Source organism: Bos indicus x Bos taurus, chromosome 5, assembly GCF_003369695.1.
Source record: "Bos indicus x Bos taurus breed Angus x Brahman F1 hybrid chromosome 5, Bos_hybrid_MaternalHap_v2.0, whole genome shotgun sequence".
Lineage (NCBI taxonomy): Eukaryota > Metazoa > Chordata > Mammalia > Artiodactyla > Bovidae > Bos > Bos indicus x Bos taurus.
In genome coordinates this window covers 93137891-93165781 of record NC_040080.1, presented here as the reverse complement: position 1 = coordinate 93165781, position 27891 = coordinate 93137891, and the positions used below count along the sequence as shown (strand labels likewise).

The 27891-nt window shown below is 50.0% G+C and overlaps 2 protein-coding genes across 2 annotated transcripts; both read left to right on the top strand.

The window, feature by feature from the left end:
- The first annotated feature begins 1065 nt into the window (after nucleotides 1-1065).
- On the top strand, nucleotides 1066-11600 carry KRT79 (keratin 79). The gene is made up of 9 exons (XM_027542962.1): nucleotides 1066-1553; nucleotides 3382-3602; nucleotides 4662-4722; nucleotides 4844-4939; nucleotides 8324-8488; nucleotides 8699-8824; nucleotides 9753-9973; nucleotides 10683-10717; nucleotides 10945-11600. Exons 1-9 carry the CDS (start codon nucleotides 1077-1079, stop codon nucleotides 11148-11150), a joined length of 1608 nt encoding a protein of 535 aa, XP_027398763.1. The 5' UTR covers nucleotides 1066-1076; the 3' UTR covers nucleotides 11151-11600.
- An 8909-nt stretch (nucleotides 11601-20509) lies between these two features.
- Nucleotides 20510-27428, top strand: KRT4 (keratin 4). Its single transcript, XM_027542961.1, has 9 exons — nucleotides 20510-21064; nucleotides 22697-22911; nucleotides 23980-24040; nucleotides 24378-24473; nucleotides 25035-25199; nucleotides 25454-25579; nucleotides 26112-26332; nucleotides 26577-26611; nucleotides 26720-27428. The coding sequence occupies exons 1-9, from the start codon at nucleotides 20573-20575 to the stop codon at nucleotides 26956-26958; spliced, it is 1650 nt and encodes a 549-aa protein (XP_027398762.1). The 5' UTR covers nucleotides 20510-20572; the 3' UTR covers nucleotides 26959-27428.
- The last annotated feature ends 463 nt before the right edge of the window (nucleotides 27429-27891 follow it).

The window sequence follows — 27891 nt, the reverse complement described above, 5'->3', positions numbered from 1 at the left end:
CTCTGTGGCTGGGAAGATGGGATGTTGGGGGTATCTATAGGCTTCTTGGGGCTTTTGTTGGAGACATCTTATTTTTTTTCAGCTGTATCTTGCAGCATGTAGGATTTTAGTTCCCTGACCAGGGATTGAACCTGTTTCCCCTGTAGTAGAAGCATGGAGTCTTAACTAAGGGCAACCAGGGAACTTCTGACGCTTTTTGAATCTGTACTATGTCCAGCCAGAGTGGGGTGTGTCCACCCACTTCCAGCTCCTTCCCAAATGGCTGGGCCCTTCTGGGGGAATGCTGCCAAGGGGGACTCAGGTGGCTGTTGAAACCCCCAGTCTTTGCCTCCTTCATCTCCTGGCTTCGGCCCTTCTTCCTCATTATTAAGTGCCCAGGCCTCTGAGTCAGGCAGGGACCGTCTCTGTCCTGTGTCCCCTCTGCCCAGCATAGGCTCTCTACCGGGCAGACAGTCTGCCAGCGTACAACAAAAGAACTGGCTACCCCCAACCCAGACTGGCACCTGTGTCCCCAGCTTGGACCTGCCAGAAGGCGCTGAGGCTGTGGGCTGTGACAGCGGGACTGGAGCAGGCCTGGGCACCCTCTCCACAGCCCATTGCCCAATGCTTCCGCCCCTACCACCCGCACAGCCTGGGCCCTGGGGCCTTTGCTTACCACAAGGGCCTGGGACCAACCCCAGAACAGAGCCCCACTGACTCAGAGCGGCTACCAGGGCTGGGTGGGAGGAGACCAGTCTGCCACTGGGTGGGGGTGGCCCTGGGAGCCCGTATCATCCTGTTCCAAGTCAGGAGCACCCCAGCGGGGGAGAAGGAGGCGGCATCCGGCCCCAGACAGTCGGCTCAGCCCCAGCTCTGGAGCTCAGGTGATAACTCGGAGCAGCCCCTCCCTCCCGCAGTGGGAAAGGAACACCCCCGGTCCTCAGGGCCCCTCCCTCTCTTCCTGGGGCGATGGGGCAGGAGTGTCTGTGGAATCCAGGAGCCAGCCCAGTTGGGAAAAGATAAAAAGCCCATCAGTGGCCCAGCAGCTCACTGTGCTCCCTCCCAGCTCTCCTGTCTGCTCTGGCCCTGCTGCAGCGATGAGATCCTCCGTGTCTCGGCAGACATACTCCACCAAAGGGGCCTTCAGCTCCAGCTCAGCCAGTGGCGGGGGTGGTTCCCAGGCCCGCACCAGCTTCAGCTCGGTGACTGTGTCCCGGAGCAGTGGCAGAGGCGGGGGGCCCCGCTGTGGCCCCAGCATGGGTGGCTTTGGGAGCCGGAGCCTCTATAACTTGGGGGGCAGCAAGAGCATCTCGGTCAGCGTGGCTGGAGGGGCCTCAGCGGGGCGGGTGCTGGGAGGCTTCGGCCTTGGCGGTGGGGCCTACATGGGCCTGGGGGCTTGCAGGCCGATGCTGGGGCCCGTCTGTCCTCCTGGCGGCATCCAGCAGGTCACCGTCAACCAAAGCCTGTTGACCCCCCTCCACGTGGAGATCGACCCGGAGATCCAGCGGGTGCGCACGGAGGAGCGGGAGCAGATCAAGACCCTTAATAACAAGTTTGCCTCCTTCATCGACAAGGTGGGCCCAGGTGGAAGGAGGCAGGAAAGGGTCAGGGAGTGCACCCTGAGAGAGGGTGGGCGGAGGCTGTTGCAACCCATGTGTACTGGGGCGGGGATGGATGGAGTGACTTTTGAAGCCCTTCTGGGATGCTTGGACCCGAGTGGCTGGATGGTCTTTCTTTGCAAGTGATGATGACTCTTGAGTTGCTCTCACGAGGCCTTTTGGCCCAGCCCAGCTTGATGGTGTTGCAGTCATCATTAACGGGGTTACACAGCAGCCTTATAGTACGATTAAATAGTGGATTGTCCTTGTTATTCCTCTTAGTGGGGTGGCCCTTCCTGCTTCCTGTCATTTTTTAACTGGGAAAACTGGCTTGAGTGTCAAGTCCCCAAGAACCCCATGTGTTGCCTGTTCTGTTGGTTTTGGAGGAGTTCTAAGGACAAAAATGTTATCAGGACACAGTGCAGCGGTGGGAGTTCTAGAGGAAGTCTCCTTTTGGCTTCTCCAATTCTTCTTCCTGTTCCAGCCAAGAAGCTCAGTGTGGGGTGGACATGAGTTCAGTGGTCACAGGTCACCATGACTCAGGGATATGCAGTTTGATCTGCCTCAGATCAGGGGTGTTCTGACTCCTTCTCTGGCCCCCAGGCCAATGAGGCAAGCGTTTCCAGGTCCACTTTGCTGCGCTGTCTACCACTACCCCAAGGCCCCCAGCCAGTAGGACCATGATGAGAAGAATCCTGGTGGATGACCATACCCTGGTTCAGTGATCTGTGGGTTTCCAAAGGAGCCTGATGCCCTCTTTCCCATATGATACCCACAGTGTTTCATGAGAAGTCAGTCCAGGTGACAGTGAGTCTATTTTTAAAAAGAGAAAATTGAGGTCTGGAGAGACGAAGTGATTTGCCCAGGATCACCTGGAGGCAGTGGTGGGCCCGGGACTCAAGTTCATGGCTTTAAGAGGTCACTGCTCCTGGCAGGTACACCTGCATGGTGCCTTGGGGCCATGGAACCATGGGCCTGGGGTGCTGTGGAGGTGGGATCCGGAGAGACCGGATGGCAAAGGATGAGGCAAGCTGTTTCGCTCAACCCCTCACCGTCTCCCCGATGGACTTTTGGTTCTTCTGTGGGACTGTCCCAGAGGTCAAAGAAGCAAACCCCTCTCAGGCTCTCAGAATCACGGCCTGGGACCTGGGGGCCTGACAGTTTGTCCGTGTCTGGTGTCTTAGAAGCCTGGTTGGGCAGAGACTCCCCCTGGGGGCCCATTAAACTCACACCATGAGCACCCTTCTAAGTCTATAGAGATAGGGCTGGACATCCGTATTTTAAAAACTCAAAACATGTCAAGTTTTCAGAAAAGACTCAATAATAGTACAATATATTCCTATATTTCTTTTCACTCAGATTTACCAGTTTTTGGCATTTTGTCACTTTTGCTTTCTTTTTCCCTCTTTGTAGGTATATTTGTATATGTACATATATATACACACTTAAACTATAGATGTATCTGCATTTGAATTTTTTGATCTTAATGCAGAATTAGGGTTCAGAAACATTGATTTAGTCTGAGTTACCCAGGATAATGAGAAGAGGAGATCCAGGGAGAAGTGACTTGACTGTCACCAACCAGTAAATGACCGAACTGGACCTTTTAAGAATCCTTGTCATTGGATCGAACTGTCTTTTTCAGCAAAGATGTTTCCCTCAGGAACTCCTCCCCAAAGCAAGGCATAGACCCTGCACTGCCCCGTGCTGTGTCCTGGTCAGGACGGATGGTGACGATGAGCCTGGTCCTGGTCCCTCCTGGGGCTGGGGGAGGCCCCAGCCCACCCTTCTTGTTCTGGCTCAGGTGCGGTTCCTGGAGCAGCAGAACAAGGTGCTGGAGACCAAGTGGGCACTGCTGCAGGAGCAGGGTCAGAAATCGGGCGTCACCAGGAACAATCTGGAGCCCCTCTTCGAGCACTTCATCAACAACCTGCGGGGGAAGCTGGACAACCTCCAGAGTGAGCGGGGGAGGCTGGACTCGGAGTTGAGGAATGTGCAGGATCTTGCTGAGGACTTCAAGACCAAGTGAGGAGGGCTGGACCAGCTGTGGCCATATGTGGATGGGGAGGGGCAGCATGGGGAATCTCCCAAGAGAGGGACACCCCATTCCTGGGTCCTAGGACCCAGGTGGGTGGGTGCTCAGACAGAGCTGTTTCCATGGGGGCTCAGGCTCTGGACCCATGGCCTCCTGGAGGGTTGTCACAGTGTGTAATAATTTTAAAAATTATTATAAGATAGGGAGAAAAGCTTAATGAACCTTTATGGTCTCATTACCCAGCTTTTATAATCACCAACTCACAGCCAATCTTGTTTTGTCTTTACCCCTGCTCACTTCCTTCCCCTCTTCCCTTATTGTCTTGAAGCAAATCTCATTCATCAAGTCATTTCACTCACAAGCATTTTTACTGGATGTATTCATAGAGTTCATTTGTGTAACTTCACTTAATAATATACAAACACAGTGCCATAAGAACACCTAAATCTTTTAAAACAGTAATCCTCAGTATCATCAACTATCTAATCAATGATTAAATTTGCCCTTGTTCCATAAGTGTCATAAATTTTAAAAATACAGTTTATTTGAATCAAGATGCAAGTAATTTACTACGCAAATTCACATATTATGATTGGTTGAGCTGTATATTTATGAGTTTAAGGTATAAACTTTTATAACTTTCCCCACTGCTTGACACTGGCAATTTTAAGATCTTAAAAGTCTCAGCAAAAGCAGCTGGACAGAAGTTGGCATTTTCAATGACATCCTGTTGTAGAAAGTGAATGCAAAGGTTAACCACTGTTGACACATCTTCGCCTGTTCCCATAAAGCCTCCCAAGGGCTCTGATTCAAAGACATGGCTGCTCTCTGTTGCCATATTATTGCACAAATACTGTGTTCACTTTCTCAAAGAGGGTGGGTGGATTATTTAAAGACTGTATCCCAGTTTCTCCATTGGTTGGCTGCAATACAGAACTTCTCCCCAAAGGTGTTTTTGGCCATCCAAAATCCCTATTAGGGACTCCTTAAAGCCAACTAGGTTCAGTGTCTTAAAAGGTGAACTGGGCTGAGTCTTCCTTGTGTAACAGGTATGAGGATGAAATCAACAAGCGCACTGCCGCAGAGAACGAGTTTGTGGTCCTCAAGAAGGTGAGCAGGGTGCTAGGGAGTGGGGGCAGGTGGTCTTTATCTGCCAGGGTGCTGGGCTGACTTGGAGAGGGGCAAGAGTCCTGGGGGCTGAGCCCACTGCCCTTCTCTCTCTCTCCCCCAGGATGTAGATGCCGCATATGTGGGCCGAATGGATCTGCATGGCATGGTGGACCACCTGATGGGGGAGATAGACTTCCTGAGGCATCTCTATGAAGAGGTGAGATAGCCAATGGACAGGGATACTTAGATTCACATACAGTTTTGGGGATTCCTCCTGGAAGTCTGATCAGAATTCAGTAGTGCGACCTCATTGATAGAATATAGCACCTGGACCCTTAATCAATACTAGCATCCATGTCTTACGTGCTTATGATGGGCCAGGAACTGGGCTAAGTTTTTTATATAATCCCCTCAACAACTCCGTAATATAGGTACTGTTATTGTCTCCATTTTATAGTCTTGGACCCTGAGGCTCTGAGTAAGTTGCCCATGCTCTCATAGCTAGCTAGAGGGAGTTGTAGAACTAAAACATCATCCTTGGACTGTTATACTGTTTTCCTTATTGCCCAGTTTATAACAGAGCAAAGGATGGAGGATTTGAGACGGGTAGAGAGTGTGGATTGAAATTTCAGGTTAGAGCAGGAGGTGAGGTGTGTGTAGCAGATAAATCACAGAATTTAGGAGGGATTCCAGGAAACAAAGGGGCTTTGGAGACTAAGGTAAAAGCATTTCCAAAGAGAAGGAAAAAAGATGTCTTCCAAAAAAAAAAAAAAAGCAAGAGAGTCTTGGTCAAACAGCATTCATGGCATCCTTATTAGTTTGGTAATGCAGGCATAAAGGAGAATCTGTGTGGCTTGATTTTTCCTTAGGGCTGTCTTGTTGGGTCCATGCCTTTCACACACAGTTTAGAGTTCATTCTAGAGGCTCATGGGAGATTTATGTCAAGTTTAACTTGGAAAAGTCTAAATCTCTCCCCTTTGAAAATGAGGACGTTTCCATGTCTCAGGTTCTGGAATCTCTTCTACTGTCCATATTTCTCACGGATCTCCGGGGGTATTTGTTTCCTTAGCCATGGCCATGAGGTCCTAGTATTTGCTCCTCTGGCCTGGACCACTGATGTTGTCAACAAGGCCAAGGCCTTTCTCACTCTCAGTATCTGTCTTGGCTTCCATTTCCTCCCAAGCATCCTGTCCTTTTCAGTTTGATGACTGTTTCCCTTGATAGGAAAGAGCAAACGATGTAGGAGTAGAGTTGTTGGCTTTGCCTGGGTTGTCTGTAGGGTTAGCCCAATGTGCCTTCTTGTTCTTCTTGCCTAGAGCTTATCTAAAGGCTGCTATCCACTGACCTTTGCATTTCCCCAAGGATGAACTCTGCATGTTCATCCTTGGCTGTGCTGCTCTCCTTCAAACATCTCTGTGTGTCCTTCAGGATGAGCTTGTGGGGGAGTGTTCTATGTCATACTGCTGATTTCTTAGGTGTCTCCCTAGCTTTTTCTTTACTGGGATCACTGATGGTCATTCACCATCTGGGATTTACTCATTCTCTTCTCTTAGGATGGTCTCTCTTTTAGAACAGGTCAGGGGGGCCCAGGCCCTTTTCTCTCAGTGGGAAGGAATTGGCTTTTCTAGTGTCTCAAAAAGCTTTCCTTTCCTTTGCTGTTTCCTGTCCATTTGCTGCATATTGTTAAGTACCTTCTGCAGAACCATGGAAGGACAGTTTGCCTTTGCAGGTTTCCGCATGATATGTTGAGAGCCATGTTGGGACAGGTGAGGTGCATGGGACAGGCTGCGGCTGACTCTCCCTGGGAGGGCTGGGAGAGTTTCAGAGGAGAAAGCATTTTGGATTTTGAAGGAAGGGTGGGACTTCTAAAGAAGGGGCAAGTAGAATCTGCTTGTGTTTGGGGAGCAGCAGGTGAACCAGGCATCAAGCATGTGGGAGAATGAGGTGAGGAGGTGAACAAGGAAGGTGAGCTGACCAAGTGACCAAGCCAGGGTCACTTCCGGTGCCTCCTTGGGAGGTAAGAGTGAAGACCAGAGCAGTCGTTCCCTTGCTTGCATACCAGCTGCGATGGCTAACACAGCACTCGGTAATCGATTTTATGGTCTGGTTTTGGTCAAGCCAGATCTTAAGGAAATTCAGAAGGCCAACCACCAATCCCTGGCATGTCATACAGGGCAGGAAAGTTACCTTGTGGCTTCCCTCTGGCCTGGGGGGTCCTTGTGGGATCCAGCCCTTGCTTCAATGCCATCACTTCATCTGTCTGGCTCCTTTCCCCATGCATAGATAAAAAGCTCACACCTTAACTCCACAGAGTTCTTCCCTCTCCGCTTGCATTAGCTCTTTCTTTGGAAAGCCTGCCCTTTTTATCCTCTAGTCCTAGCAAGAACATCCTTATCCACTTTTGGTGGTGTTTGGTAGATAGTGTTTGCCTCTTGTCTGAAAAATTCCAAGTTAATTTTCCTCAGGACCACACTCTGGCATGGGGCTGTAGAGGGACCCTGAGCCGGGAAGCGTGATGAGTGATGCTGCAAGATGATGCTGGCAATGCACGATTGTGACAATGATTTTATCTGTGGCACATGATTCATGGGCATATGGACTGAACTTTGGAGAAGGCTGGGCAAATAATGCATTTTACTGAGCACCCACCATGGGTCATGTATGAATCTGAATCCTCAGATCAACTACATTTTGAAGGTATTATCATGGCCATTTTACAGAAGAAGAGACTGAGGCCTTGTAAGGCTTAGTGGGGACTTCAGTACCATGGCTGGTGAATGTCAGATTGGCGTTCAAACTTAGCTTTGTCTGTCTTCATAGCTTGTGTCTTTCTGCCTGGCACCCACCTCCAACCCATTCCACCTTTTAAAAGCCAGTCTAATTTGAACATCTAAATCTGTGTCTATACAGATACCAGTTTTGGCTTTGGTAGTCCTTTCTTTCTTATTTTTTAAATTGAAATATAGTTGATTTACAATATTGTGTTGGTTTCAGTTATACAGCGAAGTGATTTGATTATACACACACATATATGTATATATATATATGGGCTTCCAGGTGGTGCTAGTGGTAAAGAACCCACTGCTAATGCAGAGACGCAGGGGATGTGGGTTTGATCCCTGGGTTGGGAAGATACCCTGGAGGAGGAAATGGAAACCCACTCCAGTATTCTTGCCTGGAGAATCCCATGGACAGAGAGGCATGGTGGGCTATAGTCCATGGGGTCGCAAAGAGTTGGACACGACTGAAGAGACTTAGCACAGCACAGCACAACCTTCTGTGGGCCAGCTGTGGCCCTGCCTGCCTCCCAGGGGTTCTGAGGATTAAAGGTGAGCCTGCTGGCTCAGGGCCTGGCAACAGCTAGAGTGTACTCCTTCCTTCTTTAGGCTCTTGGAAGCCTGAAAATCCATACCAAGAAAGAGGTCTATTCAACTGGGACCCCCGTTTCCAGCTGGAAAGACTGAAGCTCTGCTGGCAACCATAGATTCCTTTTAGGGTGGATCCTGGAGGGGCGGGAGCACAGCCTCCTGATGCCAAAATCACTCCCCTACCCCCTGCTCCTCTGGCCTGGTGCTGGAGACAGCTACATCTCTTTCTGCAGGAGCTGAGCCAAGTGCAGACTCATGTGTCTGACACCAGTGTCATCCTCTCCATGGACAACAACCGCAACCTCGACCTGGACAGCATCATCGCTGAGGTGAAGGCCCAATATGAGCAGATTGCCCAGAGGAGCAGGGCTGAGGCTGAGTCCTGGTACCAGACCAAGGTGAGAGAATGGCTGGCTCAGGGGTGTGGGTTGGGCCTGCACCCGGATCTTCCCCCTTGGTGAGAGGCCTGGGCCCCTGGGCTCCTCGGAGGCTGGGGCCAGACACATCCAGCCTACTCATCCAGCCGTGAGGGTGGGTCCAGGGGCCAGCAGTTACCCAGGTGGGCCTGGAACGATTTGACAGCTCACTGCCATTTCTTTGGTCTCCAGTATGAGGAACTGCAGGTGACCGCTGGGAAGCATGGGGACAACCTGAGGGACACCAAGAATGAGATCGCTGAGCTCACCCGCACTGTGCAGAGGCTGCAGGGGGAGGCAGATGCAGTCAAGAAGCAGGTGAACCTCTGGTGGGGGGCCTGAGTGTTGGCAGAGGTGTGCTCAGGGGTAAGGCCTGTTCTTCTCCCCATGGATGGGATATGCTTAAATGCTGGACCAATAAGATCAAGGAGCTCCTCTTACAGGAGAGGAAACTGAGGCTCAGAGAGGGACAGGGACTTGCCCAAGATCACACAGCATATTAGTGGTAGAGTAGCCCCCTCGAAGAAGATTGATCCCATCTCCAGAAGGTCAGAGCAGGAGTCTGAGCATTCAAGAATCCAGGTCACAGTTGCTGACTCCATCTAAGGCATGGGCTCCTCCTAAGAGCATAGTGAAGCATTTGGTTAATGGTGAGCTTGTATGATTTATTTTATCTCTTTTGTGCTGGGGTGAGTTGCAGCAGGAAGGTTTTTGTTTTTTTTTTAAGGATTTCTTTCTTTCTTTTGTTTTTTGACTGTGGTGGGTCTTTGTTGCTGCATTCGGGCTTTCTCTAGTTGTAGTGAGCAGGGACTACTCTTCATTGCGGTGCACAGGCTTCTCATTGCCGTGGCTTCTCTTGTCGTGGAGCATGGATTCTGGAGTGCTTGGACTCGGTAGTTGTGGCACATGGGCTTAGTTGTTGCTCAGCACATGTGATTTTCCTAGACCGGGGATCAAATCCATGTCCTCTGCATTGCAAGGCAGACTCTTAACCACTGAACCACCAGGAAAGCCCCCAGGAGGGTCTTAAGATTAGACTTCAGTAAGAACTTTCCCAGTGGGGCTATATGGTCTTGTTTGTATAGTATCACCTCCTCTCTCAGAGGAATATTTCTCTTTTCCTTCATTCTCAGTTGGTTGGGGCGGCAGTCAGGGGAGCTGGGGATGGTGATGTCTAGTTTAAGGGCAGAGAGATGGATGCAATGACCCTGGAGGGTGTGTCCAATACCTCTCACGCCCTGGGCAGTGCCAGCAGCTGCAGACTGCCATCGCAGATGCGGAACAGCGTGGGGGGCTGGCATTAAAAGATGCTCAGAAGAAACTTGGGGACCTGGATGCTGCCCTGAATCAGGCCAAGGAGGACCTGGCCCGGCTGCTACGTGACTACCAGGCGCTCATGAACGTCAAGCTGGCCCTGGATGTGGAGATCGCCACCTACCGCAAGCTGCTGGAGAGTGAGGAGAGCAGGTGGGTGCCCCCCACCTTCCCCGTCCTGATTCTGAGGGCTCCCGGCCCTGGCCTGTGGGAGATCCCATGTAATTGGTTCTTGTGTCAAGGGGAGGAGGGGGAGGGAGCAACCGCGGAACTGGGCTCGTAACTCATCACCTGAGACTCTCCTGCTTCTGTTCAGGGCCTCACTGTGTGTCTCCTTGACTGGCACTACTGTCAGTAATCCTGACGGTGTCTGGCAGGCCAACAGGGGACAGGGTTTTCTTTTCCAACACCAGATTCTGACCCTGGCAGAAGCTTAGAAAAAAAAGAATTCATCATCTCTGTTCTTGTGGAAGACATGAGATGCAGAGAAAGTCACCTTAGCCAGAAAATGGGCAGCTCTGTTGTGGAGTGGGTTTTGTTTCCCATCCCATAGGAGCAGGGGCTGCTGCTTATGGCCCAAGTGTGGAGGGAGGAGAGGGCAGAAGAAGGATGGAGCTGCCTGGCCTACTGAATCTCTGCTTTCTCTGCTACACTGGCTTTAGGAGCTGGCGGAAGGGTGCCTGGCCCAGGGCAGCCCTGGGCCAAGTTTTGGTTCCTTAGTTTTGTCACGCGGCCCCCGCTCCTGAGAGTCTCAAGGCCCACTGAGTTGATTTATTGTAAAGACAATGAGAGGGAGAGAGAGGGTTTTTACTTGGGCTCCTGGGACCACTGATCCTTCACCTGGCCTGTCTGTTTCCCCCAGGATGTCTGGAGAATGTCCTAGTGCTGTCAGCATTTGTGAGTATTTTGCCACCCTGGGCCCGGCCCCAGTCCTCTTCTTAGTCTGTTCAATCTGTCCTTGAGCCCTGGAGACAGGTTCAGGGGTCCCAGAGAATGAGCCCTCTGAGCCTGGTTTCCCAGGGCACCACTGTCTGAGTTCATTCCCATCACTCACTGATGTCGGGAAGCCCTGGATCCTCTCCTGACACGGCTAGCCTGCCTCACCCAGACCCTCTCTCTTGCAGCGGTGACGGGCAACTCCACCACTGTGTGCGGAGGCGGCGCGGCTGGCTTCGGGGGTGGCATCTCCCTGGGTGGGGGTGGGGGGGCCAGCAAGGGCAGATTCAGCACAAACGCAGGCTACAGCACTGTCAAGGGAGGGCCTGTCTCTGGGGGCACCTCCATCCTGCGGAAGACCACCACGGTCAAGACGTCCAGCCGGAGGTATTAGCTGCTGTCTTGCAAGCTGGGGCCCCTGCACTTCTCTCCCCACTCCCCATCCTTAGGAGCAGGAATAGCCCCAGGACCACTGACCCAGGGTACAGGCATGCCAGACCGCTCATGGGATCTGCATTTTGGGAAGGGCTCAAATCTACCCAGGTTTCCTCCTTGGTTCTGCAACAGGATGGGAGGGGTGGTTAAGGCCACCAGTTTGCGGGATGTGTTTGGATGATTCGGGGATGATATTTTGACCACAGAGAGGAGGTTGGATTTCCCCAGGCCATCTTGGCTTCTCTCACCTCTTCTGCTCATCTGCTCTGGGCTCAGGTCAGGCTGAGGGAGTATAAAGTCAGAAGTGGTCTCCCATCTCCCACCAGACCACCCCCTCCCTGAATCTACCTACGTCCCCCTCCCCTGTCTGTGCTGTGATGTATCTCAATAAATGGAAATTGCAACTAGCTGTCTGGGGCTTGTCTGTCCTGCCCAGAGAGCAGAAACTGTCAGCTGATTAACTCAGTGATGGTTAGGCAGCAACAACCACGTGCTCACAATATCTCAATCTTGCTAAAAGCACATTAGTTCAGTACCATCACCACCGTAGGCTTTGGTTCTTACTCTCCTCCTGGAGGAAGTTGGAGGGACTATGTAAGTAGCTCCCAGCAGGACCCAGCTCCCAGCAGCTGTCTGTTGCTCAGCCCCTCCCCTAATGCTACTGTGCCCCCTGCCAGCTCTGTGGGGGCAGGCAGCACGTGTTCAGTGGAGAGGTCTTGGGCTTCACAATAGGTTTAAATCCTGACTGTCACTTACTAGCTGACCTTGGGCAAATTACTTAGCCTCTTTGGGCCTCACTTTCCTCCTTTGTAAGGGGACAACAGAGGGTGAGACAGAGGATGGTTGGAGGGCATCACCGACTTGATGGACATGAATTTGAGCAAGCTCTGGGAGTTGGTGATGGACAGGGAAGCCTGGCGTGTTGCAGTCCATGGGGTCTCAGAGTCGGACATGACTGAGCAACTGAACTTCCTCCTTTGTTAAAACGGGTGTGATGGAAACATGTGTAAAGCATTTGGCTTAGAAGAGCCTTGGCAGGAACTACTTCCCTCACCTCTGGCTTCTGGTTCCCAGCTCATCATCTTGGTACTCCAAGATGATGAATTTCTCTTTCAGCCCTCACATCCAGTCATCCATAAAACCCCACATTTTCCTGCCAATAACAGAATATATATTGTTCTTAAGTGCATACGGAGCACTTTCTGGGATAAATCCTGTGTTAGGCCACAAAATAAATCTTGAAAGGCAGCTATGCTCACCACTATATCACCGATGCTGCACATAAAACAAGTCTTAGCAAATTCAAGAAGAATGGCATTGAAACATGTATAATACCATGTATGAAACGAGTCGCCAGTCCAGATTCGATGCATGATACTGGATGCTTGGGGCTGGTGCACTGGGACGACCCAGAGGGAGGGTATGGGGAGGGAGGAGGGAGGAGGGTTCAGGATGGGGAACACAGGTATACCTGTGGCGGATTCATTTCGATACTTGGCAAAACTAATACAATATTGTAAAGTTTAAAAATAAAATAAAATTAAAAAAAAAAAAGAAGACTTAAATGATATAAAGCGTCTTTGCTGACCACAAGAGTATGAAACCAGAAACCAATAACAGAAGGAAAAGTGGAAAATTCATGAATACATGGAAATTAAACAGTACACTCCAAACAACTCCAATAACCAACAGATCAAAGAAGAAATTTAAAAATGGAAATACAAAAGTATCTGGAGACAAATGAAAATGTAGCACAAGATACCAAAACTTACGAGATGCAGCAAGAGCAGTTCTAAGAGGGAAATTGATAGCTATAAACACATGTATTGAGAAAATAGAAAGAACCCAAATAAACATTTTAACTTTTACACCTCAGGGAACTAGAAAAAGAACAGAGTAAGTCCAAATTTAGAAGAAGGAAGGAAATAATAAAGATTAGCACAGAAGTGGATTAAATAGGAAACAGGAAAATAGTGGAGAAGACAAAACCCCCTAAGAGTTGGATCTTTGAAAAGGTAAACAAAGTGGAAAACGTTTAGCTAGACTAACCAAGGGAAAAAGAGATGGCCCGAATCAATGAAATTATTCAAGAAAGAGGAGACATTCAACTGATACCACAAAAATACACAGGATCAGACTTCCTGGTGGAACAGTGTGTAAGAATCTGCCTGCCAATGCAGGGGACATGGGTTCATTCCCTGGTCTGGGTAGATCCCACAGGCTGCAGAGCAACTAAGCCTGTGTGCCACAACTCCTGAGCCCACGTGCTGCAACTTTTGAAGCCCATGCATCTAGAGCCTGTGCTCCACAACAAGAGAAGCCATTGCAATGAGAAGCTCACACACCACAATGACGAGTAGCCCCAGCTTGTCACAACTTGATAAATCCTGTGCAAAGCAGCTCAGTCAAAAATAAATAAAATTATAAAAAAATACATAGGATCATAAGAGGTTGTTATGGACAACTATATGCCAATAAACTGGACAACCTAGAAGAAAGGGATAAATTCTTGGATATGTATCACTTACCAAGACTGAATCAGGAACAAACTGGAAATCTGAACCATTCAATTACCAGTAAGGATATTGAACCAGTAATCAAACGTCTCCCAACAAGGAAAATTCCAGGACCAGATGGCTTCATTGGTAAATTTTTTACTAAATATTAAAGAAGAATTAATGTTAACCCTTCTCAAACTTCTCCAAACCCCAAAGAGAATGGAAAACTCCCAAACTCATTTCATGGGATTAGCATCAAAGCCAGATAAGCACACTACAAGGAAAGAAAACTACAGACCAATATCCCTGATGACTATAGATATAAAAAAATTCCCCCCAAAATACTAGAAAACTGAATTCTGCAGCACATTGAAAGGATAATACACCATGATCAAGTGGGATTCATCCCTGGGATGCAAGGTTGGCTCAACATACACAAATCAATGTGTGGTACATTAACAGAATAAAAAATTAAAAAATCATATGATTATCTTAATGTGCGTGCTTCTTGCTAAGTCTCTTCAGTCATGCCTGACTCTTTGGGACCCTATGGACTGTAGCCCACCAGGCTCCTTTGTCCATGGGATTCTCCAGGCAAGAATACTGGAGTGTGCTGCCATGCCCTCCTCCAGGGAATCTTTCTGACCCAGGGATCTGCGTCGTCTGAATGCATGAAGAAAAAGCATTTGAAGAAATTCAACACCCACTCATATAAGAATTACCAACAAACTAGGTATAGAAGGAACATACCTCAGCATAATAAGGTATAGAAGGAACATACCTCAACATTTATCACAAGCCCACAGCTAACATCACACTTCAAGGTAAAAGGTCACAAGCTTTTCCTCCAAAATCAGGAACAAGGCAAGGGTGCTCACTCTCACAATTCCAATTCAGCTAACTGGAAGTGGTAATCAGATAATTAAAAAAAAAGAAGCATAGTTAATATACAGTGCTGTGTCAGTTTCAAGTGTAAAGCAAAGTGATTCCGTTATACATATACACATATGTATATATCCTAACAGAGAAACAATTTTATTGAAATTATATTTCACTTCAAGTTTAATTGCTCAGTCGTGTCCGACTCTTTGCGACCCCATGGACTGCAGCACGCCAGGCTTCCCTGTCCATCACCAACTCCTGGATCTTGCTCAAACTCATGTCCATCGAGTCGGTGATGCCATCAAGACATCTTACTCTCTGTTGTCCACTTCTCCTCCTGCCTTCAATCTTTCCCAGCATCAGGGTCTTTTCCAATGAGTCAGTTCTTTGCATCAGGTGACCAAAGTACTGGAGTTTCAGCCTCATTATCAGTCCTTCCAGTGAAAATTCAGGGCTGATTTCCTTTAGGATTGACAGCCTCTACCATCAGGAAACTTCCATAATAAGCCTCTTATCCTTATCCATCAGAGGGCAGACAGAGTGAAAACCACAATCACAGAAAACTAATCAAACTGATCACATGGATCACAGCCTTGTCTAACTCAGTGAAACTAGGAGCCATGCCGTGTAGGCTCGGGCGGGTCATGGTGGAGACTTCTAACAAAACATGGTCCACTGGAGAAGAGAATGGCAAACCACTTCAGTATTCTTGCCTTGAGAACCCCATGAACAATATGAAAAGGCAAAAAGATATGAAATTATAGTTAGGACTTAAGAAATAGAAACAGCTTCATCATATAACAAAATGCAAAGATTATACTATGGGCCAGGAAGATCCACTAAGGACAAATTGTTATGTTACTTAGAAATACTCGTGTAAATCTGGGAATGGCCCGGACACAGGGGTTTCCAGGCTGAATTTCTGGAGACTCAGAACCCCAGGGGCTGCTCTCAAGGGGTCTGGGAGAGGCCAGCAGGCAAGAAGTTTCATATTTCCCTCCTCTGCACCAATCAGAGCATCTCCTCTTTTACTTGTTTTACAAATGGGGCTGTGCATTTGTTTTTGATGACAAGAATGGTTTTGCTGCCAGAACGTGTTGGGTTACCCCTGCTGACACATGCCTGGGGGGTGGGGGAGACCAGAAATGCTCTCTGCCCCTGAGAAAGGGGGGATTGTGCACAGACCCCACTTCCCGATTCTAAGGGCTCTCCACCCTCTCTCTGCCCTCACTGTCCCCGTTCCGAAATGCTGACTGGTCCTTTCTGTAGAATTTCTGATCCCCAAGTTGGCTCTGGCTCCCCATGGAGTGACTCAGGGGTGGCTGAGGCTGGGTGACTGAACAGGGTGAGGGCACCAACCCAGTCAGGACAGGCGGGGGTGCTTTCCCACACCACACACCAGGTTTGGGGCTAAGAGTAAAAGACTTGGGATCCCCGTAATCCCAGGACTGAATGCCAGGGCTTGTCTCCCTCACCCACAAAGCCCCGGGCAAACACACCCTCCGCTCTCCTCCACACCCCTGTCAGCTGCTTATTCCTCTTTGACAAGATGGGGAACGGCTGCCAGTTGAGGAAGGGTCACAAGGACAGGAGTGGAAGCTGTGGAGGTGGGGCAGGGAACCGGATTTTAGCTGCTGCTTCCAGGTAGAGTCACCTGGTCCAGTTTCCTGCCTCTGGCCCAGGGCTGCAGGAGGCAACCTTCCCCTTTTCACGGATGGAAACTCTTCTTTGCCTTTCTCCCTCGGGGGAAAGGGCTCTCTTGTACACTGAGGGCATGCTGCCTTGAGTTTTTCAGGCTACAGTCCAAGGATTTTGTGAACTTCTGGAAATTTTGACTTTATAATGAACCACAGAATAGGGCTCTAGTCTAGAACTTTCTTTCTGTTTGGTGTGGGTTTATTGTAGGATTTGTCATTTAGCTAATTTGGACTTAGTTGGAGGACACAGAATTGGCCCCCCATGACAGGGTCCTATCTTATTGGTTACTTGTAAGGACAGGGCTACATGATCTGATCAACATTCCTTGGCAGAAGCAGGGATAGAACATTTAGCATGCTGGCGGAGGCCCTGTGGCTGCTCTGGTGGACCACAAGCTACGGGTCAAAATTCCTGTATAATTGTTTTTCCTGCAGATTCTGATATAAACCATTGGGGTGTAGAGATCAAAGTCACAAGCTTTGAAGTTAGATGGACAGGACTGGCCACCTACCTCCACCACTTCCTAGCTGTGTGATCTTAGTCAAATTATATAAGCTCTCTCAACCTTGGTTGTCTGTAGCTCTAAACCGCCTGGCGACCCCCTTTAGCTGGGTTGTTGTGAGGAAGGGAATTCTTATAAGAAAAAGCACTCAGCGTCCAGCACATGATGGCAATTCTGTGGGAGAGTAACTGTTACCTGGAAAGCCAGGCAGCCTTCCCCTCATCTTTCTGTCTGAGGGATGACCTCTGCCTCAACTTAGGGTTTGCATGATGAGAAGTACCTCCATTGAGGATCCATGGTTTGGGTGTCCCACAGGCACAAAATAAGATTGATTATATATTATAGATTATTTCCCTTAAAGTCCCTTCCACCTCTGTTGGCTTTCTGTTTTATACACACCTTAAGGACGCAGGATTCTCTTGCATTGGGGTGTCAGAGCTATAGACTATAAGACACAATGGACACATCACAAGACACCGTGGGGCTACATCTCTGGGGAGGAAAACCCTCCTCCTAGCCTACAAAGGTCCTCGTCAACCCCTAGAGGCAGCCAGGAGGATGGAGCCATGAGTGGGAGGTGAGGCAGGTGAGGGGTCTGAGCCCTGGGTTCTGCCCCTTCCCACCCTCAGGGCAGAAAAGCAGACAATCAGACCTCAGCTCCCCTAGAGGGTGGCTCCAGCTGTTCCCTGCTCCTTCAGCTGCAGCCTCAGCCATGCCCACTAGGGTGGAAATCGGTAAACCCTTGCATACTCGCGTCCTCAGAGCCGGTTCAAGGTTTGCTCAGGTGCCCAAATCTGGATTGACCGCTGTACAAATTAGACAAACTGACTTTACATCAGGCAGGATGGTATGGGTGAGAGGCCAGGGAGGGCAGAGCCTTTGGGAATAGACTGATGTCAGTTGGAGTCCTAGCTCCATCACTGTGTGACCCTGGGGGCTACTTCACCGCCCCTGGGTCTTCCAAGTCATCATTTGTAAGCACCGTTGTGATGCTGACTACAGAGAGCTTCTAGGAAGATTCCATGATCACATGTATATAAAGCAGTCAGCACAGAGCCTGGCACAAAGCTGGCACTTCATAAATACTCACTGAGAGAAGGATGTCCAACCCTGACCTTCACAGGAGATGGTCTTGGCTCTAGAAGGCTCCCCTACTACAGGTGGATGGACCATGGCTCGGGCTTTCTCCAGTGGACCTTTGATGGAACCCTGGTGGAGGGGGGTGTCTCCTGTCCCACTGCCATAGCCCTTCCAAGCACTCATTTACTTAGAGGCCATCTGGACAGGTGCATAGGGAGCCCAGCAAAGACAGAGGTCGATGGGGACAGAGGGTGAGGTGTGGATGAGAAGTAGAGGAAGAGGAGGGCAGGGAGAGGCAATGAGGGTGGGGGTGGGGAGAGAGGAGCTGGCTGGAGGAGAGAGCTCCCAGCCAGTCCAGTCTTCCTGCAGCCTGGTTCCCATGACCTGGATCCATGCAGCACCTTCTCATCCCACGGGCCTCCTCAGTCTCTTTGCACGGAAGGGGCTGCTCATTTTTTTTTTTTTTAATTATTTTTGGCTGTGCTGGGTCTGCGTTCCTGTGAGGGCTTTCTCTAGTTGCAGCAAGTGGGGGCTACTCTTCGTTGCAATGTGAGGGTTTCTCATTGCTGTGGCTTCTCTTGTTGCGGAGCCTGGGCTCTAGAGCGCAGGCTCAGTAGCTGTGGCACATGGGCTTAGTTGCTCCGTGGCATGCGGGATTGTCTTGGACCAGGGATCGAACCCTTGTCCTCTGCACTGGCAGGCAGATTCTTAGCCTCTGGACCTCCAGGGAAGTCTAGGGCTGCTTGTTTTTGCAGTGGCCAGTTTTCAATTGGTCAGGGTCAGCTTGGGCCTGTGGGAATCACGAACGCCCTCTTCACTGCCGTTCCCCAGATTCAGGATAGCAGTCTCATTAGAGATTGAGAAGAGAGATAAAGATTCATCTGATTTCTCCTCAAAAGTGGCAACACCAAAGCCTGGGCAGGATGTAAGAATGAATGTCTCCAGACCTAGTGTGTACCAGGCACTGTAGGTACATCATCTCATGATCTATGAGATCATCTAAGATCTATGGGTTCTGAGACATTAGGTGACCTGCCCAAGACTGCACAGCCAGTTAGTAGCAACAGGTGGGATTTGAATACAGATCCACTGCACTCAGTGGGAAAGACTTTAAGTTCAAGCTTAAAACTAGGGTATTGTATTTGAAAACATTGCTCTGAGAAGGGGCTCATAGGTTTCATTATTCTGCCAAAGATGTCCCCATCACCCCATTGTTCCAGCTCCTGCCCCAAATGCTGAGACTGTTATGGGAAAACAGACATGGCCTGTCCTAGTGGGCCAAGCAAACGACTGGGCAGCAAATGGAGTAGCGTGGCACACAGTCAGGACCCAGGCTGGAGAGTGCTGACCTAGAATCTGGTAAATGCAGGCTGGAGTCCCAAGAAGGAATGGAAGTCCTGAGAGCCCGAGGCAGAGTCACCTGTATTTCGCCTCCAGCTCCATGCCTGGCAGATAGTAGGTTTTCAATAATTGTGTATCAAGCCAAGCTGAGTCTTTTTAAAAACTATTTATTTATTTTTGGCTGCCCTGGGTCTTTGTTGCTGTGCACGAGCTTTCACTAATTACAGAGAGCTGGGGCTACTCTTTGTTGGGGTGCATGGACTTCTCATTGCAGCGGCTTCTCTTGTTGCAGAGCATGGGCTCTAGGGCATGTGGGCTTCAGTAGTTGCGGTGCATGGACTCTAGAGCTCGGGCTCAGTAATTGTGGCGCACAGGCTTGTAGTCTGTTGGCATGTGGAATCTCCCTGGACCAGGGATCGAACCCATGTACCCTGCATTGGCAGGTGGATTCTTAACCACTGTACTACCAAGGAAGTCCCAAGCTGAGTCCTGATCTACAGGTTTGGAAGTCTAGCAGGCTGGACTATGGATTTCCCCTTTTGTATATATGTGTGTGTGCTTGTTAGTTGCTTAGTCGTGTCTGACTCTGTGTGACCCCATGGACTGTAGCCCACCAGGCTTCTCTATCCATGGGATTCTTCAAGCAAGAATACTGGATGGATTTCCAGGCCCTCCTCCAGGGGATCTTCCTGACCCAGGGGTTGAACCTGGGTTTCCTGCATTGCAGGCGGACTCTTTTCCATCTGAGACACTGGGGACACACTTTTCGGGGCCAAGTGCACACAGAGGAATAGAAATGCTGGTGACAAATATACGTGCAGTCTCTGACAGGTTACAGAGCCCTCGTTCCTTGTAATCTCAGGATCTTGACAGAAGGTGAAGGCAAATATTTGTATTATTTCCAATTTATGGGTGAAGCAACTGAGCACCAGAGAATGACTAGCTGCAGGTTTGCAAAGCGTGCATTTGAAGTCAGCCTCTCAGGTTCCAAATTCTGTGGAGTGAGCGACAGAGCAACGGTTGTCTTGTCTGGAGCAGGGAGGCCCCTGGAGGCTGGTGAGATTAGAGTACAGTGTCGGGTGGGGGGGCGGTGGTGACCCAGGAGGCCCTGGGACACTGGTTCAGCTTCTCGGGGAAGAGAGTGTGCCCTCCGAATGACTTCTGTAGGTGTGTTTGTGACATGTTCAGCAGGTGCAAGAAGGATGGGCCAGTGCCAAAGGCCAAGCCCAGAGATGTTTCAGATTTTTCCCTTTATGCCCCTGCAACCAAGCCCTGCTTTCCAGCACATATAAGAGACCCAGACTGGTGCTGCTGCAGTCAGTGACCTGGCCCCTCTTGCTTCTCCCTGACAACTCTGAGCTTGCTCGTCTCTCTCCAGTCATGATCGCCAGACAGCAGTATGTGCGAGGCGGGCCCCGTGGCTTTAGCTGCGGCTCGGCCATCGTAGGTGGGGTCAAGAAGGCTGCTTTCAGCTCAGCCTCCATGTCCGGGGGTGCAGGCCGCTGCTCCTCTGGGGGCTTCGGCAGCAGAAGCCTCTACAACCTTGCGGGGAACAAGAGCATCTCCATCAGCATGGCCGGGTGCCGGCAGGGTGCCGGCTTCGGGGCTGCAGGTGGCTTTGGGGCTGCTGGAGGTTTTGGCTCTGGTTTCGGCGCTGGTGGCTTTGGCAGTGGATTCGGGGGCTCCTTCGGTGGACGAGGTGGTGCTGGCTTCCCGGTCTGCCCTGCTGGAGGGATTCAGGAAGTCACCATCAACCAGAGCCTGCTGACCCCACTCCACGTGGAGATTGACCCTGAGATCCAGAAGGTCCGGACTGAGGAGCGTGAGCAGATCAAGCTCCTTAACAACAAGTTTGCCTCCTTCATCGACAAGGTGAGCGGCCCCTTGGTCAGATAAGGTGGTAGAAGCCAGGGCTTCTGAGTCCCAGCATCTCATACCTAATCCTGCTGCAGACTTAGGAAACCTGTGGATTTCTCTGGGCCTCTGTTTCCTACCTGGTTAAGGAGAACCGTTACTCTTTCTCTTTTATCCTGTGGCTGGTGGGAAAACAGGCTGCTCAAAGCGGTTCAATGTTTGAATTTCCCTGAGGTTGCTATGTGCTTCTGGGCAAATCATTCAACTTTTCTGGGCCCAGTCACCCCAGCTATAAAACGGGTACATCGTTTCTCTGCTTTTTCTCTAGATTTTGGTTTCAGAAATAACATGTTTAATAATATAGTTCATTCATTCTAGCTAATACGATTGCTTAACTACTGGCACTTCCGATTTTGGGGCAGAAGAAAACCAGGCTGCTTTCTCAAATGAGAGAGGGACTGACTCCAGTGGCAGATTCCAGGGCCCATGAGGACCTCAGAAGGTCATCGTGTTCATCCTCCTGACTGGGCAAAATTGCTCATTTTGGGGTCTTTTTGAAGAGGGAGTGGGCTGAATCTCTCCTTTTTTTTTTTTTTGTAGTCTACTTTCCTTCTCCTTGCAAGGTCTAGAGGTTCAAGACTTTTGCGCTGTATGCCATGTTTATGTGTGATGGATAATAGTAGACAGATTAGTTCCACAGAGTCATTAATTCCAAGACGAATGACCGAATGGGTGGGTGAGCACATTTGGCCCAGGGTGCCCTGGTTCTCTGTGCAATGAAGTCTCAGTTCTCTTAGATGAATGGGGCAAGAATGAACGATCTTGGCGTAGATTGAATGGGAATATTTGTTCTTGCTAGCTTGAAGAAATCCCTAGTAGCTTAAAAGGGCTTCACTATGACTCTAGGACCTACAGGTGCAAAAGTAAGACTGACGGTTGGGTGCTTACTTGTCTTATCTCCCATCATCGGTTTAAGTTCAAATCATGATCAGTCACCCTTATCTGCTTTCTTTTCTATTCTGAGGCACATAAAGTGGAAATGTCATGCTACACCTTGGTTTATCTGGCTAGATCTCTTCCTAGAGGGAAAGTTCAGGGAAGTTCCCTTGCAGGACTGAGTCTATGAGACTCAGAATATGTCTAGTGCTGGATCTTAGACATTTTATATTCCATTCTGCACAGGTTCACAGGGACACACGAGGTCCATTTATAAGAAAGCTTGTTTAAAAACATCTTCAGTGAGTTTATGATTCCTTTGCCTTGGGTGAGGTCACACTGAGTGCAATAGCCCCTAGGCTCTGGTTGTGTTTCCTGAATTTGTTTTATTATTTCATAGAAGTTCAATGTTCTTCTCAGCAATTCTTCCCAGGCCTTCTGGACCCCTGTGGTCCAGTTGTTCTTGCTGCACAGTCAGGCCCCGATGCGTGGGCTCTGCTCTGTTCTTCCCAACACATGTGGCCCACTTGCTTCCGTGGAGGGGGGGTGCCATACTGACTCCAGCAGATGGTGCCTGAAGTTGTAAGGTGGTGGCCTTACTCTGAAGGCTCTTGGGCTTCCAGGTTGGCTTGGGTTGACTGGGTTGGTGTGGTCCAGCCCTCCTGCCAGAGTTTCAGGCTCTCATCAGTTGGTTGGTGCCTTTGTTAAATACAGGTGCGGTTCTTAGAGCAGCAGAACAAGGTGCTAGAGACCAAGTGGAAACTCCTCCAGCAGCAGACGACTACCACATCTGTCAAAAACCTCGAGCCCTTCTTTGAGGCCTACATCAATGCCCTGAGGAAGCAGGTGGATTCCTTAGCCAACGACAAAGGACGCCTGCAGTCTGAGCTGAAGATCATGCAGGACAGCGTGGAGGACTATAAGACCAAGTATGTAGGGAGCGAATGCCGTCCAGCAAATCTGACTGTGCCCCGGCCAGGGGCTCCTCTTCAGTCATTTAGATTCCCAGGCTCAGAAGAGACCCTGAAGAGTCAGGGATGACCTCCAGTCTGTTCTGCATCTACATGGTCACTTTTTAAAATAGGATGTCATCAGCTCTAAGTTGCCCCAAACAGAAAATGAGTGATAGGTCCAGGGAGCTGGGCGTGGCATATACCAAACAGATGGAAAGTAACACAGCAGGCTGAGGAGAATACAGGCTGTAAGGAGAGATGGACCTGCTTGGCATACTGATTCTTCCACTTACGAAGCTGTGTGATCTTGGCCGGCTTGCTTAACCTCTCTGAATCTTAGTTTTCTTCATCTTTATTATTATTATTTATTGGCAGCACTGTGCAGACTGTGGGATCTTAGTTCCCTGACCTAGGATCAAACTCATGCCCCCCTGCAGAGGGAGTGCAGAGTCTTAACCAGTGGACCACCAAGGAGGTCCTTCTTCATCTTTAAAATGGGAATAATAGTTCCACCTTATAGGTTGAGAGAATTAAATGACATTAAATGAGATAGAGAAAGCAGGTAGCGTAGTGCTGGGCGTACAATGACCATTGAATGCATAGTAGCTTTTAGTATGCTCATTATGGGATGAAACAGAAAAATACCAGCTCCCTCTCTCAATTCACTCTCATACCAAAGAAAAAGAACTGGAGCATTGGCAACTCTCCTAAGAATTTAGTCCACCTAATAGCCAAAGGACAGCTCTTCTACTGAAATCAAATCAACCAGATCATGCTTGTTCTCCTCCTCACACCTTATCTCTCGCAAACAGTCTTTTTCAATTTTGTTTTTCACTCCTCTGAATAAACTAGAATCTAGACTGTTGTCTCACACAAGGTCATTACTCAGCAAATGTAAATGAAATTAATATCTGCATGAACGTGGGGAAATGTAGCCAATCAGATGGATTTTTTCCAATAGGTGTTTGAAAACCAGCAGGAAAGAGTGAGAAACACTGGCCCCCTGTGGGGCTGTTGTCTTTTCTTTCTCATCCCCCCTCCCAGGTATGAAGATGAAATCAACAAACGCGCAGCTGCTGAAAATGACTTTGTGGTCCTCAAGAAGGTGAGGGTTGAAGGAGGGTAGGGATGTGCTCCCAATTCCCTCAGGAGTGGTCTTTGGCTTGAATCACGGGTTTGGTTCATCCTGACCTTCTCCCCCACGCCCCGCTCCACCCTTCCTTAGTACTATCCAGACCTCACTGAATTAGGAATTAAGGCTGTGAAAAAAGCCCATATGGATAATTAACTTCCATGTCTGCAGGTGGCTTTAGGGGCAGAACAGGCCAAATAAGGTGAGGCCCTTACCACCTCACCTGGTGCTACCTGTGTGTCACATAATGCCCCCTGCCCCTCATTGGAATGCTTGTACCTTATCTCTTATCCTCCCTTCTCCTCTGCAGGACGTGGATGCTGCCTACATGAACAAGGTGGAGCTGGAGGCCAAGGTGGATGCCCTGAACGATGAGATCAACTTCCTGAGGGTCCTCTATGCTGCGGTGAGGACTCCATCTTCAACCCCCTCCATTTAGGGAAGGCCTCCACCTGTGAGGCTGCTGGTTGGAATTGACAGTCCTTTGAAAGGACTCCAACTCCCTTACTTCAGGGCCATGAGCTCTCAGCAAGATCATGGATAGAAAGGATTGAAGTGACAGATTCAACTGAAACCGAGAGATTCTCTAAACCAGAGGTTGTCTTAGAGGATTAGATCTGAAGTTTGCACGGGATAGAAGTGATTGCTGTCTAGCATTTCTCCAGTGAGAAAGATCATTATCTTCCCTTCCATGCCAATATACTTGAGCCTCCTGACCTGGAGTGACTTGTGGTCCTCAGGGAGCAGGGAAGACTACAGGCATTGCTCTTCTGTCCTGAGATGTCACCAGCCACTTGATTTCTACATAGAAATTTACCCCTCCTCCTCTTCTGTATACTTTGGGAATGCCAAGTCAGCTCCCATCTGAGCCTGTGGCATGGCCATTTCCATGATGATGGTGGGTCTCTGGTGTCAGAGATTAGGGAAGACCCTCCAGTAGGCCTGATATGAGACATTTTCCCTGCAGGAGCTGTCCCAGATGCAGACCCAGGTCAGCGACACATCCGTGGTTCTCTCCATGGACAACAACCGCAATCTGGACCTGGACAGCATCATTGCTGAGGTCCGGGCCCAGTATGAGGAGATCGCCCAGAGGAGCAAGGCTGAGGCTGAGGCCCTGTACCAGATCAAGGTGAGTGCTGGGGGTCTTTCTGGAGTTGGTGGCTTCTGGGGCTCTGCTTTTGATGTCTGTGAGCAAGCCATCATCAGCTCGAGCCCAAGAGAAGTCAGAGGTAAACTGATTCTTCTGGGCGTCACTGATCCTGGTCTGCCTGGAGATTATGTGACATTTTGTATTACCCCTGCCACCTGTGGCTATTCTTGCTGAGTTCATTGGAGGATAGACCTCACCCAAACAACCCTGACCCTTGCTTCCCTGGGTCTCAGGTCCAGCAGCTTCAGACCTCAGTGGACCAACATGGAGACAGCCTGAGGAACACCAAGAATGAGATTTCAGAGCTTAACAGGTTGATCCAGAGGCTGCGGGCTGAGATCGAGAACGTCAAGAAGCAGGTAGGTGTCACCTCTACCTGAGAGCCTCACTACAGGGCCAGGGGCCCAAGATATGTCTCAGAGTAGACAAGCAGACAAGGCATGAGGCTGGAAGACTTTGAGCTGGTCTGCAGGGGATTTGTAGCTCTTTGCACAAGGAAATGGCAATCCACTCCAGTATTCTTGCCTGGGAAATCCCATGGACAGAGGAGCTGGTGGGCTATAGTCCATGGGGTGGCAAAGAGTTGGACACGACTTAGTTACTGAAAACGGACAAGTCATACCCAAATCTTTTCAGCAGTAACCTAGTTAGCATAATATGACACCTCAGTAAATAAGGTTTCTTGGCTCTTTTTCATTGTTTGTTTTATTTTGTTGAATTGGTGGACTCTAGCAGGAGTGAATAAAATGCATGAGTCAGGGAAGGTGGGGAGGACAGACAGAATCCTAACATCCTAAGCCAAGTAAAGTGGCTACAGGAGAGGGGACAGATTTCGAGGTCTTGACAACAGGCCCTAATGATTGACTGCCTGTCCCTTGCCATCGTCTTCAGTGCCAGACTCTGCAGGGATCCGTGGCCGACGCAGAGCAGCGTGGGGAGGTGGCCCTAAAGGATGCCTACAGCAAGCGCACGGAGCTAGAGGCCGCCCTGCAGAAGGCCAAGGAGGAGCTGGCCCGGGTGCTGCGAGAGTACCAGGAGCTCATGAGCGTCAAGCTGGCCCTGGACATCGAGATTGCCACCTACCGCAAGCTGCTGGAGGGCGAGGAGTGCCGGTGAGTGGGGAAGGCAGGGTGGGAACAGGGGAAACGGAGAGGGTCCAGAGCCATGACCAGTCCAGGGCGCCTCTGCTGCACCGTTTGCTTCAGTGCTGGTGTGTTATAAACCGGGATGTTACATGCAGGTTCACATTCAGGCCTCAATTCAGCTTAACAAGGGGGAGGGTGCTTGCCACCGGCTTGTTGAATGAAGCGTGGCTCCAGGCTTGCTGAGGTTCACTGCTCTTTCTCTCACCTACAGAATGTCTGGAGAATGCCAGAGTGCTGTGAGCATCTGTAAGTACTGTCTGCTCCCTACTGTGGCTGTTTGTTCGCCCTGGTTTGGGGTGAGATTCCCAGTAACAGTGCTGATGGAGTTACCTTGTTCTTGCCTTTTTCCCGCAGCTGTGGTTGGTGGAGCTGCCAGCGCAGGAGGCCTCGGTGGAGCGTTAGGAGGCAGCTCTGGATTTGGCCTGGGCTCTGGCTCCTGCGCAGTTGGCCTCGGTGGAGGGTTAGGAGGCAGCTCTGGATTTGGCCTGGGTTCTGGCTCTGGAAGTGGCTTTGGATTTGGTGGTGGCATCGGCGGCAGTTCCAGTGGCAAGATCATCTCTACCACCACCGTGTCCAAGAAATCCTTCCGATAAAGGAGACGGGGGCCCTGCAGCCCTCTGCGGCCAGCCTGCCCAGCCCTGGTGTCTCTGCTTCCTTCACCTCTACCTCCACTCTCCTTTCCTGGGGCTCATCTTACCAGTGTCACCTCAGTGCCAGGACATGGACTCTGCCCTCTTAGAGTTTGGTAGCTTCTTCCCATTTGGGCTTGTGATCCAGCTGGAATGGGAGAGGTGTCGGCTGACTCTTTACCTCCCATTGACAGAGGAGAATCCAACCAGGTGCCTCATCTCCAGGATTATCAGGGTCATGTGTCCCCTCCCAGCCCAACGCTGCCTCCTACCAGATCCTGCATCTCACTCTACATCAGGACCAAACTCCTCCATCACCGGGCAGCAACCGACCCTGCAAGGTCGGGACAAGAACCCCTGAGTACCCTGTCTACTCTTCTCCTTCCCTTTATCCATCTTCGGGTGAATCTTCAATAAAACACCTTTGTCATTCATCTCTGAGCAGTTGTGTTGTTCCTTGGGAGAAGTCCCCAGAATTCTGGTAAAAGGGAAAGAGGCTGGGGCCCAAGGGATCTGTCAGTCCCTATTAAGGTCATCTGCCCAGATTATTGGGAGAGAAGTGCGGTGTGTGAAGCCTGAAGGCTGCCTTCAGAATAGGAGCACAGACTCAAAACAGCCAACAGTTGTACAGAGACCGCTCATTGCAGGCAAGCAGGGCAGTACCATTTCAGTGCTGAGACTCAGGCATCTGGAGGGAAGGGGTGCAAGTGTGGAGGCATGGGGCGTAGGGCAGGTATGGGGACAGGCAGTCAGGGGTCTCCACTGAATACAGAACAAGAGGTTATGGCGCTTATGGAGAGTTCATGCTTAGTGTCTAGCAAGGCCTCCTTGTCTTCATGGAACTCCAGGCACCGGCTCTCCCTCCAGGTCAGCAAGGCTTTCAGGAACTTGTTGGCA

Bases quoted from the DNA above. Each gene is read 5' to 3' on its own strand.
- KRT4 (XM_027542961.1), top strand. From the start codon at position 20,573: ATGATCGCCAGACAGCAGTATGTGCGAGGCGGGCCCCGTGGCTTTAGC. The intron at 22,912-23,979 runs GTATGTAGGGAG...CCCCCCTCCCAG, and splicing joins GTGGAGGACTATAAGACCAA to GTATGAAGATGAAATCAACA. The intron at 25,580-26,111 runs GTAGGTGTCACC...CATCGTCTTCAG, and splicing joins TCGAGAACGTCAAGAAGCAG to TGCCAGACTCTGCAGGGATC.
- KRT79 (XM_027542962.1), top strand. From the start codon at position 1,077: ATGAGATCCTCCGTGTCTCGGCAGACATACTCCACCAAAGGGGCCTTC. The intron at 1,554-3,381 runs GTGGGCCCAGGT...GTTCTGGCTCAG, and splicing joins TTGCCTCCTTCATCGACAAG to GTGCGGTTCCTGGAGCAGCA. The intron at 4,723-4,843 runs GTGAGCAGGGTG...TCTCTCCCCCAG, and splicing joins AGTTTGTGGTCCTCAAGAAG to GATGTAGATGCCGCATATGT.